This window comes from Cervus canadensis, chromosome 1 (assembly GCF_019320065.1).
Source record: "Cervus canadensis isolate Bull #8, Minnesota chromosome 1, ASM1932006v1, whole genome shotgun sequence".
NCBI classification, from domain to species: Eukaryota; Metazoa; Chordata; class Mammalia; order Artiodactyla; family Cervidae; genus Cervus; species Cervus canadensis.
In genome coordinates this window covers 86,800,837-86,819,227 of record NC_057386.1, presented here as the reverse complement: position 1 = coordinate 86,819,227, position 18,391 = coordinate 86,800,837, and the positions used below count along the sequence as shown (strand labels likewise).

The window sequence follows — 18,391 nt, the reverse complement described above, 5'->3', positions numbered from 1 at the left end:
TGATCTATGCTTCTCTTTTAAACAGAGATGATAAAATGATGGTTTTTTGTTGTTGTTGCCATTGACCTCTTTTTCCCAGACATTAATTTGAAGGAGGAGAGGCCAAGGAAGTTTGAGTTTTCATATCTTCACAAAATAGACTGATTTTATTAAAGAATTCCTGCCTGAGATGTCTGCAGCTGGAAAGACTCAGGCTTACGTTTCTGTAACATCTGTTTGCTGAGTCAACCTGAATGGGAAAACCCAGAGGAAGGCCATTTGGCGTCTTTACAAAGCCAAGCATAAATGTTCTGCTGTGGAGTGTTCCTCCTGCAGGTCGGGGCGCTGATTTAAAGTGTTGTTGGCGCCAAACACTGATAGTGTCTCCGTCGTCTGTTCCACTTTCCTCCCCTCTTGGCTGCCTGCTGAGGAGGAGGAGCACTTGGCCTTTTACTGATAGTGGCCAGGTGTGTGTGTGTGTGCTGCCACTAAAGCAGATTTCACACGTTGCTTGGAATTGAGGTTATTATTAAAGACAAAATTACAGATTTATGTTAGTTCATGTGCTTGAAGTGTGTACCCTTGGGGGAACTGATTTTCTGTGAAGCGAGCTAGATTTTCTGTACTTGAGGGTAGAAGAGACTTTGTCATAATGGAAGAAGTCACGACTGGTACTGAGTCCCCTCTTAAATGCTGAAGAATTAGGGGAAGAAGCCCCAGCCCCAGCCTCTGCAGTCTGTGATGATGCTGTGCAGGGCTCCATTGAATGACTTTAATTCAGCTTTTTGACTGGCCCCAAGCCACTGGGTTGCAGGTTCTTCTCTTTTCTACAGCCCTGCCGCGCCCAGGATCACTTGGCCTCACACAATACCGTATTGCTTTTTAAGGGACTGGCTTCAGTCACCACCAGGAACCTCCTCCCCAGCATTCTCCCAGCACTGATCAGATGGGGACAAGTTAATCACTTTTCTCCTGCTAGGCCTCCAGCTTGCTGTGTGGATCAAAGGCACTACATGGTCCTCCTGGTGGGGCAGTGAGTGGGAGATGGGGCTGGGTAATGCCTGACCTCTGGGCTGACCTTCCTTCCACCTGCTGGCAGTAGGTCCCTCCAGGTTGCACTGCCAGGCGCAGTGCACCCAGGTCTCAGAGCTCGGCCTCATGGGCCTGGAGGCCTCTGCATCTGGCAGAGCTTCCCTAGGGTGCAGAGGCTAGTCTCCTGCTGTCTCTGGTTCCTTGCATCTCTTTGGGAGTTTTTAATTCACCTCCTGGGTCTTGAGTAACCCCCACTGCTGGAAGGAGTGTGCCACCTGTGTTGGGCCTTGTCCTGGTGGGCACAGGAAGGGCCCCCATGATCCCGTAACATCTCTGACTAGTGTCCTCCTTCTTGAGAAGATTCTCACTACTCAGGCTTTTAATACACACATTAAAAAAACTCAGATTGATAAAACAAGTGAATGCCGCAGAATACACTCTGTGTAGTGAGAACATTGCACGTGCCACCTGTATAATTACGTCCGCCTTATGAGGTGATTCTGGATGCAGTTGCTTTTGTAAGAGAGTTACCGTTTGGTTAATGAAAAAAAGCCTCCTGAATCCTAAGCCATAGCTTATTTAAAACACGATTAGATCTGCCCGGGGTCATCCACGTGAAGCCTTCCTGTCCCTGAGTGTTCCAGGCGCAGCTCTTCCCGGGTGTGTGCGGGAGGCCAGGGTGCCCGCCGGCAGGGCTTCGGGTCCGGTCGCTCCCAACCCCACTTCTCGCTCTCTTTTCTCACCAGTGCTCCGTGAAGAACTGCCGCACGGCCTTCCACGTGACCTGTGCGTTTGACCGGGGCCTAGAGATGAAGACCATCTTGGCAGAGAACGACGAAGTCAAGTTCAAGTCCTACTGTCCGAAGCACAGCTCGCATCGCAAAGCCGAGGAGGGCCTTGGTGAGGGGACCGCTCAGGAGAATGGGGCTCCTGAGTGCTCCCCGCGGGATCCGCTGGAGCCCTTCACTGGCCTCGAGCAGAATCGGGAGGAGGCCCACCGGGTCAGCGTCCGCAAGCAGAAGCTGCAGCAGCTGGAGGACGAGTTCTACACGTTCGTCAACCTGCTGGACGTAGCTAGGGCCCTGCGGCTGCCCGAGGAGGTGGTGGACTTCCTGTACCAGTACTGGAAGCTGAAGCGGAAGGTCAACTTCAACAAGCCCCTCATCACCCCAAAGAAGGACGAGGAGGACAATCTGGCCAAGCGGGAGCAGGACGTCTTGTTTAGGAGGCTGCAGCTGTTCACGCACCTGCGGCAGGACCTGGAGAGGGTAATAATCGACACTGACGCCTTGTAGTGACCTAGAGAAGACGACGGCAAAGAGACGGCCGCTTGCCCAGAGCAAGGGACGGTAGCCGGTTCATTTACTCTCAGACCCTGTACATACCGCAGCATGAGGTGGTGTTGGTTCCATATATTATGGGCTGGGAAACTCGATGTACACACACGCAAGATGACCACAGAATGGGGAGCTTCTCTGGTTTAATTTTAAACACTTTCTTGTAGTTCTTAACTGTTCTTCTGGGAGATCACATGGGGTGTCTTTTTCCCTTCCTTCATTCTAGGGCCAGAGGGAACAGAGCCCCAGGGAAATGGCCAAGGGATGGGCTTAGAATTGTTGACAGGCTGAGAAGCCAGAGTGGATGTAATGGTGCGGGGGGTGGGGGCAGGCGGGCAGAGGTAGGGAGGTCTTTTGATCAGCCTGGGCAAGTTCAGGCTGCTGGTCACTGGCTCCCTGGCCCAGCCCTGCTCCTCGGCCTCCTCACGGGGCCTTCCCCCTTGCAGTCACTGAGCAGAGCAGGTGTGGGTGCTAGTGTGCGCGTCACCGCCACACCCGTGCGTGTCTCTTCCCCAGGGCTCTCCCGCAGCGAGGTGCTAAGTCGTCACTGAGGCTGTATGTGTTGTCTGTACGTGTGACTGTGTCCACGTGTCTGTGTGCTGTGTCTGGTGTGGGCGCGGGGTGGGACTGCTGGTGCACAGAGGCCTGTGATCTGACCCAGGAGCCCCTGGGCACGCTAGCACGCTCCGTTTCACGCTTCTGGATCACACTTCTGCCCGCAGCCTCCGCTGGCGGCACTTCCCTTCTGCTGTCGCTACGTTGTATCTCCCCGGCTCTCCAGCATCTCTGGAGTCCCCGTCCGGACCTCCTTTCCTGCTACAGGAATAATCAGGAGCGGGCTGTCTTTTCCCCCCGGCCTCCTGCTCCCTGTAGGTTGCTTTTGACTGAAGCTCACTAATTGGCGATGCGTCTCCGAGCACCTTCTGCGGCAGCTCCCGATTGCCCCACTGCCGACAGCCGGCTCCGATTAAATTCATTAGAGCACGGGAGATGAACGGAGGAGCAGCCTGTGCTGAAAGGCACCCAAGTGGCCTGAAACGGTTAATGCATCTCCCCCATGCACCTCACTTATTAGTGATTCACCTGCCTGGGAGAGAATCTGACTCAGAGCTGATTGGAAGTGAGAGCGTAGGCAACGAATAGGGATGCGTGGGAGAAGTACTGAACCAAAAAGCCCCGGCTCTCACGGAGACCAGCACTGACCTGGCAGAGGAGGCATGTCAGTGAGAGTACTGGTGGGCCTTCCTTAGAAGAGACCATTCTAGAGCCTGACAGTGACAGCCCACCAGGATTCAGGCAGGGGGAGGTGAGGGGCGCGGCATTGAGGCGCTCTTGCTCCCGTGCCCCCCCTGGTGGTGAGTGTGAAGACGACCTCGCCTCAATCACAGGTCTGTGGGACCTTTTTGTTAGAGATGAGAAAAGGATTCAGAAGGATAAAGTGGAATCCTGGTGAGAAGCCTTGTCCCAGCCCGACAACTGCTGTACGTGGGGTTGCATGAGCTTTGGAGTCCGTCCTCAGGAGGGAGGACGAGAAGTCTGATGTTTGGACTGTGTGTGTCTCAATCACCACAGAATAAAAGTGTAGAAAACGCTTGTGGTGTACTAACTCTTCTGTACCTAAGATACTCAGATTAACACGCACTTGTAATTCTAAAGTTTTTTTTTTTTTTTGAGTCATCACTGTTGCTTTTTAAGTAGAATGCCAATGATGTATGAGAATAGGGAATAAATCAGGATTTTTGTCTGTGTGGCATTACTTGCATTTATTTTAAAGAGTCTTTAAGATTTTAGGGCATATAGTGTCAGTTGAAAATAAGCTTATTAAAATGAAAACCATGTTTTACAAAATGTGCCACAAGGCCTGTTAGGGTGGAGGCTTTAAAAAAATGGAAATCTTGGCTGTGCTGCAGAGAGTACAGTTATTTGTAATTATAAACAGTATTGGGCAAAAGACTCATCAGAGCAGGGGTGACAATAACAAATCATAAATTTGTTTTCAAATAAGTTAGAGTGTTGGGTAATTCACACACTAGCTAGGTAGTGTAACTCACACTAGGTAATCAACATTTCATAGTGGTTAATATGAAGGAGCAGGATCAAGGCATGTGGTCCCTTCAGAACTGACAAGTGAGTAGGCCTCATTAGAAATGCAGACAAGCTGAGTGATAATGGTGGTTGTTCCTGCAAATACACAATTTGGGGGCGCCTTGCACACCTGGGTTCCAGTTCTGGACCAGACAGGTGACAGGAATGGACTCCCAACGGTGTGGGAACCTGAAGACACGATTGCCGATGTGGTGGGTGCCATGCCAGGTTGCCAAGGCTGCCACTTCACTCTGGTGGGACTGCTCTCCCCCAAAACATTGTCTTCTGAAGGAAGCACTAAATATGAATTCAGCAGCAAAAGCAGTACTTTGGTCAGATAAGAATGTGCCACCTCTGCACTGGGGCAGTGAAAACAGCAGGTCCTGGGGGACTGTTCTGCCCAACATGCGGTGGGATGGTCACTTTTGACGTTCGGATAGAGGCTACAGTTGTCCATGAAAGGCAAGTTAAGCTCTAATGTTGCAAGCAGTGATTGGGATTCAAGAAAACTTGAGATCATTGTTGGGGTCCTGAGGGCAGTGGTTCTCCGCATGTGGCCCTCAGCCTGCGGCAGTGTGACCTGCTGACTTTGGGACCCCGCCTCTGACTGCAGAGATTCCGGATGTGGAGGCCAGCATTCTGTGTTTTAGGGCCCTTACATGATGGGAAGCTCTGCTTTGTGTCCTGGGTTTAACATGGTATGAGATCTGGTTTTGGGTACCACCTCGCTGGCGACTGGGAGAAGATGGAGGGGAAGGAAGTCCTGTCTAGTGGGGCACAGAAAGGCCAGGCAAGGTGTGTGTCTTGACGGAGCCTCAGTTCAGTTCGATATACAGGGGCTGCTAAAAGAGAGGTGAGGTTTAGGGCACTCACTGTTCTACTGTGGCCACCCAGGCCTGGGTTATTCAGAGGCTGATTTTTCCAATAGAAAACCCTGGGGTCATAGTTAGATGTCTCTCTCCTAGATCATGGGGAATGGAAGTGTGGTTTTCCCACTTAGCAGCCAGGGTGGACATCTTTGCTGGGAGAAGTTGCAGACACCGAAGTTAAATTTCAGTAATAGAGTGCAAGTTCTCTATTTCCATTGACAATTTTAAAGAAAAAGAGATGTATCTCTATTGTACATCTGACTTAAATAGAAGAGTAACCTTATCTACTACTGGGCTGTCAGAGAATTTACCTTTCCTATCTCTGCAAGTTGGGTTCCCTGTCTTAATGTCTTCATTTGTTTTTCAGTAATTAATGAGCCTGTAATAAGGATCTCAGTTTGACTCCTTCCTCTTTTTGAGCTTTTACTCTTAATCTTCTCTGGGTGGAATATTTGTAAAGAGAATCTCACCCACTGCCTACCTCCATCCCCAAACTGGTCAGAATTCTTAAAAAGGACACCTACTTCCTGGCCTGGAGTGTGAGGCTGTCAGAATGTGTTTTAACCAGGGTGAATGACACTGAAACAATATTTACTCTGAGACAGGCTGATTTTCTTTGCAATTACTTTTATTAACAAGTGTTAGAAAATTCCTAAACAAATAGTGAATCATTTCGGATCAAGAGAAGCCTGACTTGGTGTTTCTGCTGTTGGCCAGGAAATTACACCATTTATGATGTGTAAAATGCAAACGTGAAAGCCAGCTGACCTTGTGTCCTTTTGCAAAGGAGGCTGCCTTTAACACAGCTGGGGAAGAACAGATGGAATTGTGAGGGTTCTTTAGGGGCGGTGTCTGAACATAAGCCAAAATTCAGGGTTGTGTGTGTCTTGTTGCCACTCGCTGCCAAAAGATGAGTGACCTTCGAGAAGGTGATGGGATGGGACTGCCCAAGTGGTGGGAGAGTACAGTTGTGCCTTTTTTCTCGGTCTTGCCACTGAGCTTAGTGGGATGGTATTGTCCACATCTTGAAGACAGATTTAATTGTGTATCTGGTGTGTTGCATTTGACATTTGTGTTTCCAGGCCCGTGTAAACTGATTGGGTTTACCAATAAGTTTTAGGACTGAGAGACTGAAGGGAGTTTATTGACTAAGTTATTAAATTTGACTCTGTATTGACTGATCATAGGTGGCTTTGAAAAAGGGGAACACATTTGTTGATTGGTTAGGATAGGTTAATGAGGATATGCATGCAGTCCCCCAGTGGCTGCACATCAGATGCCAAGTGGAGCGCGTGGCGCTGGGCTCTTTCTGTTACCGACGGATGGATCAGGAAGCAGGCAGTGTCAGTGTTTCCAGCGGTGATGCAGACAGCAGGCCTTGAGATGCTGCTGTAGCAAATCTGTGGCAAAGCAAGGACCCTCCCTAGGTGTTTGCTCTGTAGGAACAAATTAGCTACCTGTAAACTCCAAGGTATTTCAGAGAGCTCAGTGTCCAGTTGATGGAACTTCACTTGGATTCTTGGTGACGACTTGGCATGCTAGTGGGCCCCACGCAAGAATGTTTTTGTGGGGGGCTCTTCCCTGTAATGGTCCTTGACCTAGTTGCATCTTCAGAAGATGCTTGATAAAGTGCAACTGGGGTGGCTTCTGAACTGCTCTAAAGCTTCTGACAGAATTCATGGGAGGATATCGGGGGTGACGAGCAGAGTCCTTTGGCAAGAGCTGGTATGCCTGGCCTTGGACACCGCTGGGTGTCTCTCTGCTGGGATGAGCCGATGGCCAGGCCGTTGGCCCGGTTTGGTGTTGGGGGCATGGCTCCCTCCTACAGGCCCTTTCTGTGGTACTTCTTAGCATCCCAAAGGGAGGTCAGAGATTACATAAAACATTTATATTTTGATTTCAAGAGTCAGTCAAGGACCTAGTGGGACACATTTTCGCCCCCCCCCCAGGTTAAAAAAAAAAAGTACTGTAATAATGTATATTGCTCACTTAGAATCTTTATTCTCTACGTTCCAGGTTCGGAACCTCACTTACATGGTGACCCGCAGGGAAAAGATTAAACGATCTGTGTGCAAAGTCCAGGAACAGATATTCAATCTTTACACTAAGCTTTTGGAGCAAGAAAGAGTTTCAGGTATGCATTAAGCCCTGGTAGGTCAAACAACAGGGCAGGGGTTTGTAAGCCATAACACTCTGTTAAGGGGGAAAAATATGCTAGTGTCTTTTTAATTTTCTTTTCTACTCTAGAAGAGTCAAAAGGAAGGCTTTTGTTGTTGAGGGAAGTCTCAGGCATTTGAGGCACTGTGGTCTAGGGGACGGGGCTATGGGTTCAGCCTCATGGGTTAAATCCTATATTCCCTACTTACATGCCCAACACAAGTGAGTCTAAAGTTTGAGTCTCTTCCATTTCCTCACACGTAATGTTGGGATAAGATCTCCAGCTCCCTCCTGGGAAGACTAGTGTGAGACTCAAAGAGCAACTTATGTGTTGTAAAGCACTTGATAAATGTACAGTGTCTTGGCGATACCTAAAAAGATGTATTGATTATCTAGCCTTTGGGTCTACCTGTAACATATGGTAAATATACCTAGGATTGGGTACTTAACGCACATATCCACGTTTAGATAACATTTACAGTGGATTATTTTGGTGTAATTGGAATTTTGAATATTTTTGAGATTCCACACGAAGTATTTATTTAGTGCCACCTATTTCTGCATTTCCCTGGCAAAGAAAAAAACTAATATATGGACTTCCTTCTCTTTGGAGAGCACTTCAGTAACTTTGAGATCAAGTGCATAGTGGGGCAAGTTGTTGAACCTCTCTGAAGTCTGTCCATCTGTAAGAGGTTTGGTCCAGAATTCTGGCCTCTGAAGGCCTGTAAGTGCTAACATTCTGTGCTCACAAGCCCCAGAAAGCAGGTATTATAAGGATTTCAGAGGAGGAGGAAGAGTGCTGAGTGTGTAGACCTACCCAGGTCTTGGGAGCTCGTATCTTCTCTTTGCACGGCTTTCCTTGTGCACAGTCAACCGGCTTACTCTAACCTTCTGCTTTTGTGGCTTTGTACAAATAATATGAAACATGGACTCAACAAAGAAATAATCGTAACCTATTATGTTGACATTCTGGGTTTACCTGAAACTATCTGGATATATGTGACCAGAAGTAACTGGTCAGCTGAACAAAGAGGAAAAAAAGCTTGGCAAGTTTTAAGAGATATCCTTGTTTTGATACCACTAACTTATTTAATAATTTTATCCTAGATAATTTCCTTTGCAAGAGTAAATATTCCCCAAATCTGTCAAGGTTATATCAATAGCTACATTTGTGAGCTCAGTTTTAAAATTTTTGAAATAAAAATTTTCAGGTAGAGTATCGTAAATATTGGGTTGACCAAAAAGTTTGTATTTTTTTTTTCATAAGATGGTGCAGAAAAACCCAAAAGAACACTTTGGCCAACCCAGTACCAGCAGTTTGATTCACCAAAGTGAACTTATGTCTCATTATTCCTACTTGAATGCGAATAAAAGAGGGGGCCCTCCCTGCCTGTGTCCACTTGGCTGGTGTGGCGTGCTGTCCTCCAGCAGAGGCCCAGGATCGCCAGCACAGCCGTGCCCACGGAGTTTTGCTCCTGGAGGGCTTTCTCTGACTTGCTGGCCCTTATGTCATGAGTGATTTCCAATGAGTGAGTTTGCCTTGGAAAATAAGCTGTAAAAGGAAGCTGTAAAGAATACTTTCATCTGATTCTACTTGAGTGATTTCTTACAGATATTGTAGGGCATTTTTGTTTTTTTGTTTGTATTTCATGGCAGCGTTTCTTTGGGGAAGTGGTTGAGCCTCTGAAGGTTAGGCAGTGGTCTGTGTAACAGCTGTGATGCAGGCCTCCGTTCCAAAGTCCCTCTGCCGTTCCACAACAGGAATGGGGGGCGGGGTCCTCCTGCCCCCAGCTGACTGGCTGGCAGCCATGTCCCAGGGAGTGAAGTGGAAGCCCCTTAGGATGCCTTTTCTCCCCTTTCCTTTTTCCAGTTTTAGACTTTCAGTTGTGTTCTCACTTGTGCCTCACCTGATCTACCTTTTGAGAGAGAGGATTCCAAATGAGGCAGAGCAGATGGCCGTGACTCGAATGTGTCCCCAGGGTCCATGTTGACTCTGCTGTGATTCTGGGATGGGCAGGGCCGTTCTGCTTGGGTGAGTGTCCTCAGTGGGGACGGTGCTGGTGGGAGTCATGAAGCAGAGGCTCCTCAGAGGCCTGGATCCCGAGTCACGATGGAAATCAGAGGACAGTACCTCTTACCTTTTTATTTTCCCACAGCAGGTGACTGAGTTAAAGACATACAAATGTGGTGTGAAGGTTGATGGTAAGTTTGGTTACTGAGAAAGCAGGCATTTCTGAAGCAGCAGATGGGAAAAGCCCCTCCCCTGTGGTCATGGTGATTCTCCCATTAGAGTTGCTAGCTCATTCTGTCTACATGCGATTGTCCGTTCCTGCTCAGCAGTAGGTTCACATGGGCTCCTGTGCTACTCTGGACGAAACCTCGTTTCCTGGTGGCTCATGGCTCAGAGAATATGACAACTGTTTTGAGGCTCTGGAGGCTTCTGCAGGAACATGGTCCTTCTGATGAACTCTAGCATGTTAGGGATTTACCCAGTATTTTTCAAACTGGGGGTTACAGTTTGTTACTGGGTTGTGAGATGCATTTTAGCAGGTCAGCACCAGCATTAAAACAAGTGAAACAGAACAGAAAATGTCAGAGTGCACGTCAGGTGATGAAGGCTAACATGGTTGCATGAAAAGTGCACTTTTACTGGGTTATGATTGTGCAACTTAGTTCTTAATGTGACTTGCATAAAAAGTGCTTGAAAAACACCAATTTAACTTATCCTTGTTTAGATGATAATTCAGTTTAATTCCACCAGTGCTGTACATATAATGAGTAAACATATGTACTCTGTGTCAAGAATGATTTTAAACACCTTCCTTTATTCATTTCACAATTTATGTGTATTTATCCTCATTAGAGCCCTGTGAGGGATAGATAACTTGGAGAAAGCAGCTTAACAGCCCCACTCCCTGCCCCTGTGGTTGTGCTGCTCCCAGGCGGCAGGCAAGGCAGGTGCTGAGACCGGGTGGTGGTGGAGGCTATGCTTATTTGACCATGGAAAGATTCTGCAGTAAATCACATATGAAAATCAGATCAGTTATTTTGTTTGAAGGCAAATGTATTCCTTGAAAAGACAGTTTCATGAAAAAAATTACGTGAATTTAAGCTGTTTTAGAAAAGAGCATCTAGAGCATTCAGATTCTCAAGGCAGGTAGTATCTTTACTATAAAAACCAAATTTTTACAAACTGGGTGGTTGTATGTTGTACTGTTGGGGTGGGAAGTCTGTATTAGTGGGCCATGCTAAGGGGTCTAAGATTTTATTTTTCTGGATTTGCTTCTGCTGTAATTTCTTTTTCTCTGGTTTTATGTTCACAGGTGTGCCTTCTTCCTCTTGCTCCTCCTCCTCACTGGAAAACATGCTTCTGTTTAACAGTCCTTCTGTGGGCCCTGACGCTCCCAAGATAGAGGACTTGAAGTGGCATTCTGCGTTCTTCAGGAAGCAAATGGGTACTTCCTTGGTTCACTCGCTGAAGAAGCCCCACAAGCGAGATCCATTGCAGAACAGCGCAGGGAGCGAAGGCAAAACCCCGCTAAAGCAGCCAGACCTGGGGGGCAGAAGGGAGGGGACAGTGGGCCCAGAGAGCTTTCTGGGTTTTGAAAAGACCTTTGCAGAAGCACGGCTCGTATCAGCACAACAGAAAAATGGCGTGGTGACGCCAGACCACGGGAACAGAAGAGACCAACGTTTTCATTGTGACCTCAGCAAGGGAGACTTAAAGGACAGACCTTTGAAACAGAGTCACAAGCCTCTGAGGTCCACAGACGTGTCCCAGAGGCACGCGGAACACGCCAGAGCTGCCGCCTCCCCTGGGGCGGGGCAGTCAGCGCCGGGCACGAGGAAGGAGGCGGTGCCCAAGTGCAACGGCTCCCTCATCAAAGTGAACTATACCCAGTCTGCAGTCAAAGTGCCTACAACACCTGCCAGCCCAGTGAAGAACTGGGGCGGATTCCGGATTCCAAAGAAGGGGGAACGGCAGCCGCCGGGAGACGCCCCGGAGGGGGCCTGCCACCAGCACTCAGACTACCCCTACCTGGGCCTCGGCCGAGTCCCAGCCAAGGAGCGGGCCAAGAGCAAGCTGAGGCCCGACAGCGAGAACGACGGGTACGTCCCCGACGCGGAGCTGAGTGACTCAGAGAGCGAGGCCTCGGAGAAGAAGTGTGTCCACGCCAGCAGCTCGATCAGCAGGAGGACAGACATCATCAGGAGAAGCATTCTGGCCTCTTGATGAAACGGGCATGATGGTGCAGGAGACGGGAGCTCTGACACGGGGGGACGAGTGGAAACCCATCACTCCTGAGCGACACAAATACATTTACTTGCAATTCTGATTGAATTTCTTTTCAGAGTCATTTATAAATCATTGTTGTGAGAAGTGTGTTATTTGCAACTTGTTGAGGAAACACAAGAGTAGATTGTAAGACACTGCTAAGACTAGAGGCTGAATTAAACACTAAAATAAGAATGGATGAAGTAAGTTTCTAAAGAGGGCTAGGCTGAACTAAGCCTCACGAGTGCTTACTGCCCTCTGTATCCTTCCCAAAGCACAAACTCTTAGTTACCTGAATATACGGAATCAGAGATGGTTCTTGAGAAACCCTCACGAATCATTTAATAGCCCATAAAACTTATTTTCTAGGACTGTGGTGGATCTTGAAATCATATTTATACTTTGGCCCACGGACTGTTTTGTTGCATTGTAGTATACAGGCAGTAGCTCTGAAGCTTCAGTAATTCTAGGGGATTCATGTGTAAATATAGCAGATGAGGGAAGAGAAAAGTTTTAAAAAGGTCATTACCGGAAGATCTGAAGGTACAGGGTAGAGCTGCCGGAGCTTGGAGATTTAGGGTAAATGGAAGAAGCAAGGTCCTGCTGCTGGCAGCTCTTGACTGTGTTCTGGCAGGTGGAGAGTGAAGCCATCACATGATTCCATCCATGAGAAAGGGCAGTTGAGGTCCCATCTTCACCAGTCCTCTCGACCTTTCTCTTCCCTAACCACTGCCTTCTGGGCCAGCTTGGGACCGCTGGCCATTGGCAATACCTGGCCACCTGGCTTCCAACAACACAATGGCTGTTCAAGTTTAAGCAATGAACTTCCAGACTCTGGTGACTCATATTTCCAGAGCCAACCACTAGTGCATATGCTGGGGAATCCGGCCTTCCAACGTGAATGGATTCCTTGGGAGAAAAAAAAGAAAATGAAAAAAAAAAAAAAAGGAAAAAAACCCCAAATAGGTTATATTTTAAAAATAATAGAAAGGCAATAAGTTGCGATAACCTCTTAACCCTTGACCAAGTTTATACAGGAAAGAGATTGAAGTGTAACAGGTTTTCTGGAGTCAGAGTTCTAAGCTCTAATTCGTAACTTGGACTTTCTGATTGCAAATGGCAATAACTAGTAAGTTATCAGCAATAATAAATTTAGCATTAAATTTGAGTACAATGTTCTGTTTTTGCACTCACTGCAGTGCGTTTTGTATTAAGACAGTGGATAGTGTTAAGGTCCTGTTAATTTTCTTTGGAATTCAATGTAGTTGTGAATCAAACTTAAAAGAAGGAAAATTAAAAGTAGCAATGAGATTTAGAATTATGGGCACTTGGAACAAGCCCAACTTCCCCTAAATTATCCCTTAGTTTGTTAATACCAGTACTCAGATTCCTGATTCATTTATACATTTATTTCCATGTGGCAGGGACATTCTGATACTTAACGAGTGATGCTTTGAGTTCTGTAGTAGTTACCTTTCAAGTCTTCCAGATGACTGTCAACAAGGAAAAAAGGCTTATTGAATTCCATCTTGCTATGCAAGTTTTATCAGATGATCAAATAGTAGATCTGATACATCCCCATTGTATGTATGACATTTTCAAACTAAGTCTTAACTTTTCAAATACATTTTAGTAACTGATTCAGGGGAGGGGAAAGAATGACCCAGGTTTTTAGATTGACTATTTTTGAGCTATGGGGCTCATTTTTCAAAGAATGTTGTCCAGATAAACTGTTGCTACAGATATTAGAAGTTTCTTATGAATCCAAGTTGTACATTAACTCAGCATAATTTAAAAATCAGATTTTTTTTTCTTTGCATATGAGCAAGAAACCTTTTGCTGGATACAGAAGAAGGTGGACTCTTTACAGTTCTTTTTTGACTACAGCAACAGCTCTGGGTGAGAGTAGGATATATAGAGGGATAATCTGTCAAGCCATAGAAAGAAAATCTAAATTCTAGTAAGTCTATGACCTCTCACCATTTATAAGAGGTACCAGATTCATTTGCACTATTAGGAATGCTAGTTTTGTGCAAAAATAATGCCTTACCTGTTTTTTCCCCACATTTAGGTTGAAAAGCTTTCAAACGTTCCAAGTTATGCTGAACCAAAAAGAAAACAAAACAAAAATAAACCCCACACAAAAACAAAACACACAAACACAAAAAGCCCACACTTTTAATTCCTGCTTCGAAATGCAAATGGTACAGTTTCTCTGACAGTGTAATGACAGCTCTGTAAGTCAGTTTCACGTCCTGCTGGGAACTCTGAGGTGTATGAGCGGCAACCAACCCAATCTGCCCACTTGCACTCTCAGTATGGAACCATTTGCTCTTCTTTTCTTCTTTTTTTAAAGCTTTATCTTTCCGTGTGCATCCTGACCAAGAAATATCTTTGATTATGATCAATGTATTATGTCAAAAATGTAGGCTAGTTAAACTTTTGTAAAGTTGCCTGGAATGTCATTTGTTAGGTTATAAACACAAAATCTAAATGAAGGGTTATATGTGTTGTGTACAAATCTTAATTATTTTGAAATGGACAAACTTGTCATTACATTTGTAACCTTGTACAGAGGATTTTTCACTATGTGCCTAGCTTGGTGTCCATTCAGCTAAAATTGGGTAAAAAAAAAAGGTGCATGAAGAGTTAAAAATCAGAATTAAACAAAAAGTATATGTAGAGATGACTATTTTATATTACATGGCCCAATCCTGTATTTATTTCTACCCCCTTTTTGAAAGTATTTATAAAACTAGTTGAGGACAGCTGTATTTTTTTGTTGAACTATTTAGTAGAATTTGTGCCTTTTTGTCTGTATGTGAATAAATGCTGTACATTTTGCAATACATTTTAAAGTGTCGTTTGAAATCTAGTTTTGCTAAATACTTAGATTTACATGTACCCAGTGTCTCCTGTGATGGTGCGTGTCGGTTGTCTCACTGGCATGAAGACTGCTGGGTGCATGACAAGACCGGACGAGCACAGGCTCACGGAGCTGCTTTCTGGTTCAGCTTTGATGGTGACACCCTGACAAATCAAGGTCTGATCTTGGTGTCCCGTCGCCGGAGTTCTTAACAGAATACAATGTTGGATCTGAAAACAACCAGTTGAAGCAACTTAGTCAGGTTGGAGACATGTGGGTTTAAAGGCTAAGCTGTAGTTGACCAGCCACGTGACCTTTGCTAAGTCACCTAATGGTTATAAGCCTCAGTTTTCCTGTCTGTAAAAAGAAGAGGGACATCCTACCATCTCCTCGGGGTTGCTCTGGTATTTAAAGCAAGCTCATGGAGCATCTCATAGAAGGCATGCAGCAGGCAGTTAGTAAATGTTTGGCTGTCATGTTTATGATTAGGAATAAGAAACTTATTTCTCCAACATAATGTTGACTGGTAAGCCTTCTAAGGCAAAAAAAATACATGTTGCTCCTGAATGACAGGGAGACTGTTAAAAATTATTTTTCAAAGAACGGTTTCATTAAATGCATTATTTTGATCACAGAATTCCACAATATTATGGCAAAAAACAGATACCTCCATTCTTTACAAAGAAGATCACAGCATCAGGCACTGGCAGTACTGGGGCAACCCCAGTTGTTGTTTCCTAGTCTGGTGTTCTCTCTGCTGGAAACAGTCTTTACTCAACCTCTACATGGAGGCATTAGCATGTGATGCAGTGCACCTCTGTGCTGGGAACAGCAAAAGAGGTGAGGGTGACACAGAGATGAATTCTCATATATATTATGATGAACAGGAGACAGCAGGGTAGTAGTACAATTCCTAGTTAAAACTTTTGTGAAACTGGCCAGTGGTGTTTTTTTTTTTTTTTTTTAATAATAACATGAATTGTTCATCAATTTGGCTAAATGCTTATTTCTCCTTGTTCCTCCTTAGTGACTATTTACTTCCGTGTTGCTTGCTCTGAGTAAGACCCCAGAGAGAAATAACTGATTCTTCCTACAAGGTCTTCAAGTTGAATAATCACAATGGTTCCCAAGGGAAATTAAGTCCCCAAGAGCCAAAGGAAGGGCCTCTTGCTGGCAGCTGTGCAACATGTGATGCGAAATGTGGCGCCAGGGACCCGTGTCCGCGGTTTTACTCGGATCACTCAGAAAACAGCTAGCTCTGAGACATTCGCCATCTGCAGCAAACTGCGATGAACTTCAAGGTCAAAAACTTCAGTGTGGTTTCCCTTCAATGTTCAGAGCTGCATCTGATGATGTACCCTGGCCTGGGGCAGACCAGACCTTTGACTGAAAAAGAAGGTAACAGCAAGTGTGTTATCTGCTTCCTCGACACTGACTGTTCCCTGGGCTGCTGAGTGGTGTGGCCGCGGTCCAGCCTTTCCTGAGTTCTAGGGGACCGCTTGTCAGGCACTTCCTCTTTTGACGTGTGCAGGTGCTTGAGATTTGGGAACTCACCCTTTTTCTATACCCTGCCTTAACAGAATGCCATCCAGGCCTGGAACCTATGTGTATCTCTCCAACTCCCGTAGCCCAGTGGTGATCTCGGTGTACATATTACACAGAGTATCTCTAGTGTTTCTTGCTTCTTGTTTCCCACTGCCTGCTGCCGTATGGTTCAATGGCATTTCTTGCCTGGATTACTGCAGCAGCCTCTATCTGGCTTCCTTGATTCAAGTCTTGCTCCTTCCAGTTAGCTGCAGCCTTGCCAACGCCATCTCCATAGTGATAACTTCCACAGTAATAACTGACTTTATCATGCCACAAAGTCATCAGAGGACCTCCAGACTCCTGCAGATGGTTACCCAGGGCTTGTCAAACGACAGAAGCACTGCTGGGTATTTTATGTGCATTACTTTATTTAAAGTTCACAGCATGACAAGCAGGGATTAAGCAGCGTGCTCAGGGTCGGTAGGTGGTAGAACCAAGCGTTTCCAGTCTCCAGCCCCAGGACCCTGCTGCCTCACAGAATAAACTCATCTATTCACATAGATGAGTTTGTGTGTTTTTGAGTATACGAAGAATTTTATATGTGAACTTTCATGAATTTCTATAAAGAAAAGCTAATTATCTTGGTTTAAAATACTATGTTAATATACTGGTTGAATGACTATGAACATAACACGATATATTTGGCTTGTGGTCAGTTAGTTCCTGCCTTCTAGGGAGAATGGGATTAGATACTTTAGTGTCCTATACATTTGTAGGACACACATGCACACACATTTACAGATATAAAATATATGCATATATGATAAAAAAATAGCACTTTATCAGGAATGCAAAGAATAATTTTCTCTATATCCTGACACATTACTTGGAAAGTTAAAGAGAATCACCTAAAATCACTGTTTCTTGACAATGACGGCAATTAAAACTAATGTTTTAAAACTTTAGACTGACACTATGCAAAACCTTCAAATCAGTATTATTGTGATATAAAGTAAATAATCTGGTTAGCTTTCATAAATAAGTAATGCCAAATTAAATAAGCAAAGGTAAAAGAAGAAAGTATACCATCCTTCCTAATGTATCCCTGATTTATCCCAATATTCTCACTACTACTTGGCTTATATAGTCTGAATCTTAAATATGACATTTATTAATTATGGGTTAAGTATGGTTATTTTACCTGTTAATCTGGCTGATGATTCTGATTTCTGGATTAGAACCATGTGAGACAATTTCTTCACAAAGAAGATCTTTTCTTTGGTGTTTTTCCTCCTCTGTGTAGTCTTTCCTCTGTTTCTTGCTCATTTTGGCTCTACTTCAGCTTTACGGTTTGAATTGTTTCTCTTTTTCATATGAAATGCTGGTGGGCATATCTTTGCCTCAAATAGTCCCAAATACTCAAAGTAAGTAAATACCTCTCAAACACCATGCTTTAAAATGCCATGCTTATTTTGACTCAGGAAATCATACACTATTGTATCAACCACTTTATAAATGCTAAACACAATTTAACATATATTTATTATTTTTTGGTAGATATTTGGTAAATAATTTTTTTTTTGGTGAAACTGTTACCACCTATGAAAAGAAATCTATCAGTATGTTTTTGAATCTGTCTCCTAAAGCAAAGGAAATAAACCAAAAATAAACAAATAGGACCTAATTAAACTTAAAAGCTTTTGCACAGCAAAGGAAACCATAAACGAAAACAACCTACTGAATGGGAGGAAATATTTGCAAATAGTATGGCCAATAACACAACAATTCAACAGCATCAATTCTTTGGCATTCAGCCTTCCTTATGGTCCAACTCTCACAGTTGATGCTTTTGACTGTGGTGTTGGAGAAGACTCTGTCCCTTGGACAGCAAAGAGATAAACCAGTCAATCCTAAAGGAAATCAACCCTGAATATTCACTGGAAGGACTGATGTTGAAGCTGAAGCTCCAATACTTTGGCCACTTGATGTGAAGAGCTGAAAAAGACCCTGATGCTGGGAAAGACTGAAGGCAGGAGAAAAGGGCGACAGAGGACGAGATGGTTGGATGGCATCACCGACTCAATGGACATGAGTTTGAGCAAGTTTCAGGAGTTACTGGCAGACAGGGAAGCCTGGTGTGCTGCAGTCCATGGGGTCACAAAGAGTCGGACACGACTGAGTGACTGAACAACAATAAAATGGCCAACAAGGGGTTAATATCCAATCTGTATAAACAGCTCATATAACAACATGAAAAACAACT

The 18,391-nt window shown here is 45.1% G+C and overlaps 1 protein-coding gene and 1 long non-coding RNA gene across 8 annotated transcripts in view; one reads left to right on the top strand and one right to left on the bottom strand.

Annotated features, from left to right (window-relative positions):
- The window catches only part of JADE1 (jade family PHD finger 1), a 58,560-nt gene extending 43,974 nt beyond the window's left edge, over positions 1 to 14,586 (top strand). For all 7 annotated transcript variants that reach the window (XM_043486400.1, XM_043486398.1, XM_043486397.1 and 4 more), the window contains exons 9-11: positions 1,758 to 2,279; positions 7,319 to 7,436; positions 10,783 to 14,586. In XM_043486400.1, coding sequence (XP_043342335.1) covers positions 1,758 to 2,279; positions 7,319 to 7,436; positions 10,783 to 11,693 — 1,551 coding nt within the window. In that variant the 3' untranslated portion in view covers positions 11,694 to 14,586. The remainder of the gene's footprint in view (positions 1 to 1,757; positions 2,280 to 7,318; positions 7,437 to 10,782) is intronic.
- Positions 13,815 to 18,016, bottom strand: LOC122452792. Its single transcript, XR_006272851.1, has 2 exons — positions 15,269 to 18,016; positions 13,815 to 14,831 (listed from the first exon to the last, which is right to left on the bottom strand). It is a non-coding gene; the product is annotated as an uncharacterized LOC122452792 (long non-coding RNA).
- Between the last annotated feature and the right edge of the window lie 375 nt (positions 18,017 to 18,391).